At 70.7% G+C, this 304-nt stretch overlaps 1 protein-coding gene across 1 annotated transcript in view; it reads left to right on the top strand.

The window, feature by feature from the left end:
• Nucleotides 1–304, top strand: part of ABCA7 (ATP binding cassette subfamily A member 7) — a gene marked incomplete at its 3' end in the record, with an annotated part of 16,746 nt that overhangs the window by 4,814 nt on the left and 11,628 nt on the right. The window contains 2 exon segments of the mRNA XM_035895603.1: nt 20–159; nt 230–294. Of these exon segments, the coding sequence (XP_035751496.1) occupies nt 20–159; nt 230–294 (205 nt within the window).

Genomic DNA, 304 nt, shown 5'->3' with positions numbered 1-304 from the left:
CGGCTCTGCCCCTGCCCAGGTCCCTTCTGCCAAGAGCTGGTCCACAGTCTGGAGTCCAGCCCACTCTCGCAGATCTTCTGGCGGGGGATCAAGCCCCTCTTCATGGGTAAGATCCTGTACACGCCGCCCGGCCCCGGCCCTGACAGCGTCATGGCTGAGGTGAGCGGGGGACCCCAGGGGGGCTGGAGGGGTCTCGCCCCGGCCCTGCCTCACCCCATGCCCTGTGCAGGTGAACCGGACCTTCCGGGAGCTGGCGGTGCTGGGGGAGGCGGGGAGCGCCTGGCAGGGGGTGGGGACCCGCATC

The sequence above is a fragment of the Egretta garzetta genome, unplaced genomic scaffold, assembly GCF_000687185.1.
Source record: "Egretta garzetta isolate BGI_Z169 unplaced genomic scaffold, ASM68718v1 scaffold396, whole genome shotgun sequence".
NCBI lineage: Eukaryota > Metazoa > Chordata > Aves > Pelecaniformes > Ardeidae > Egretta > Egretta garzetta.
Note: the sequence above shows the minus strand (reverse complement) of the source record. Positions and strands in the feature narration are given on the sequence as shown.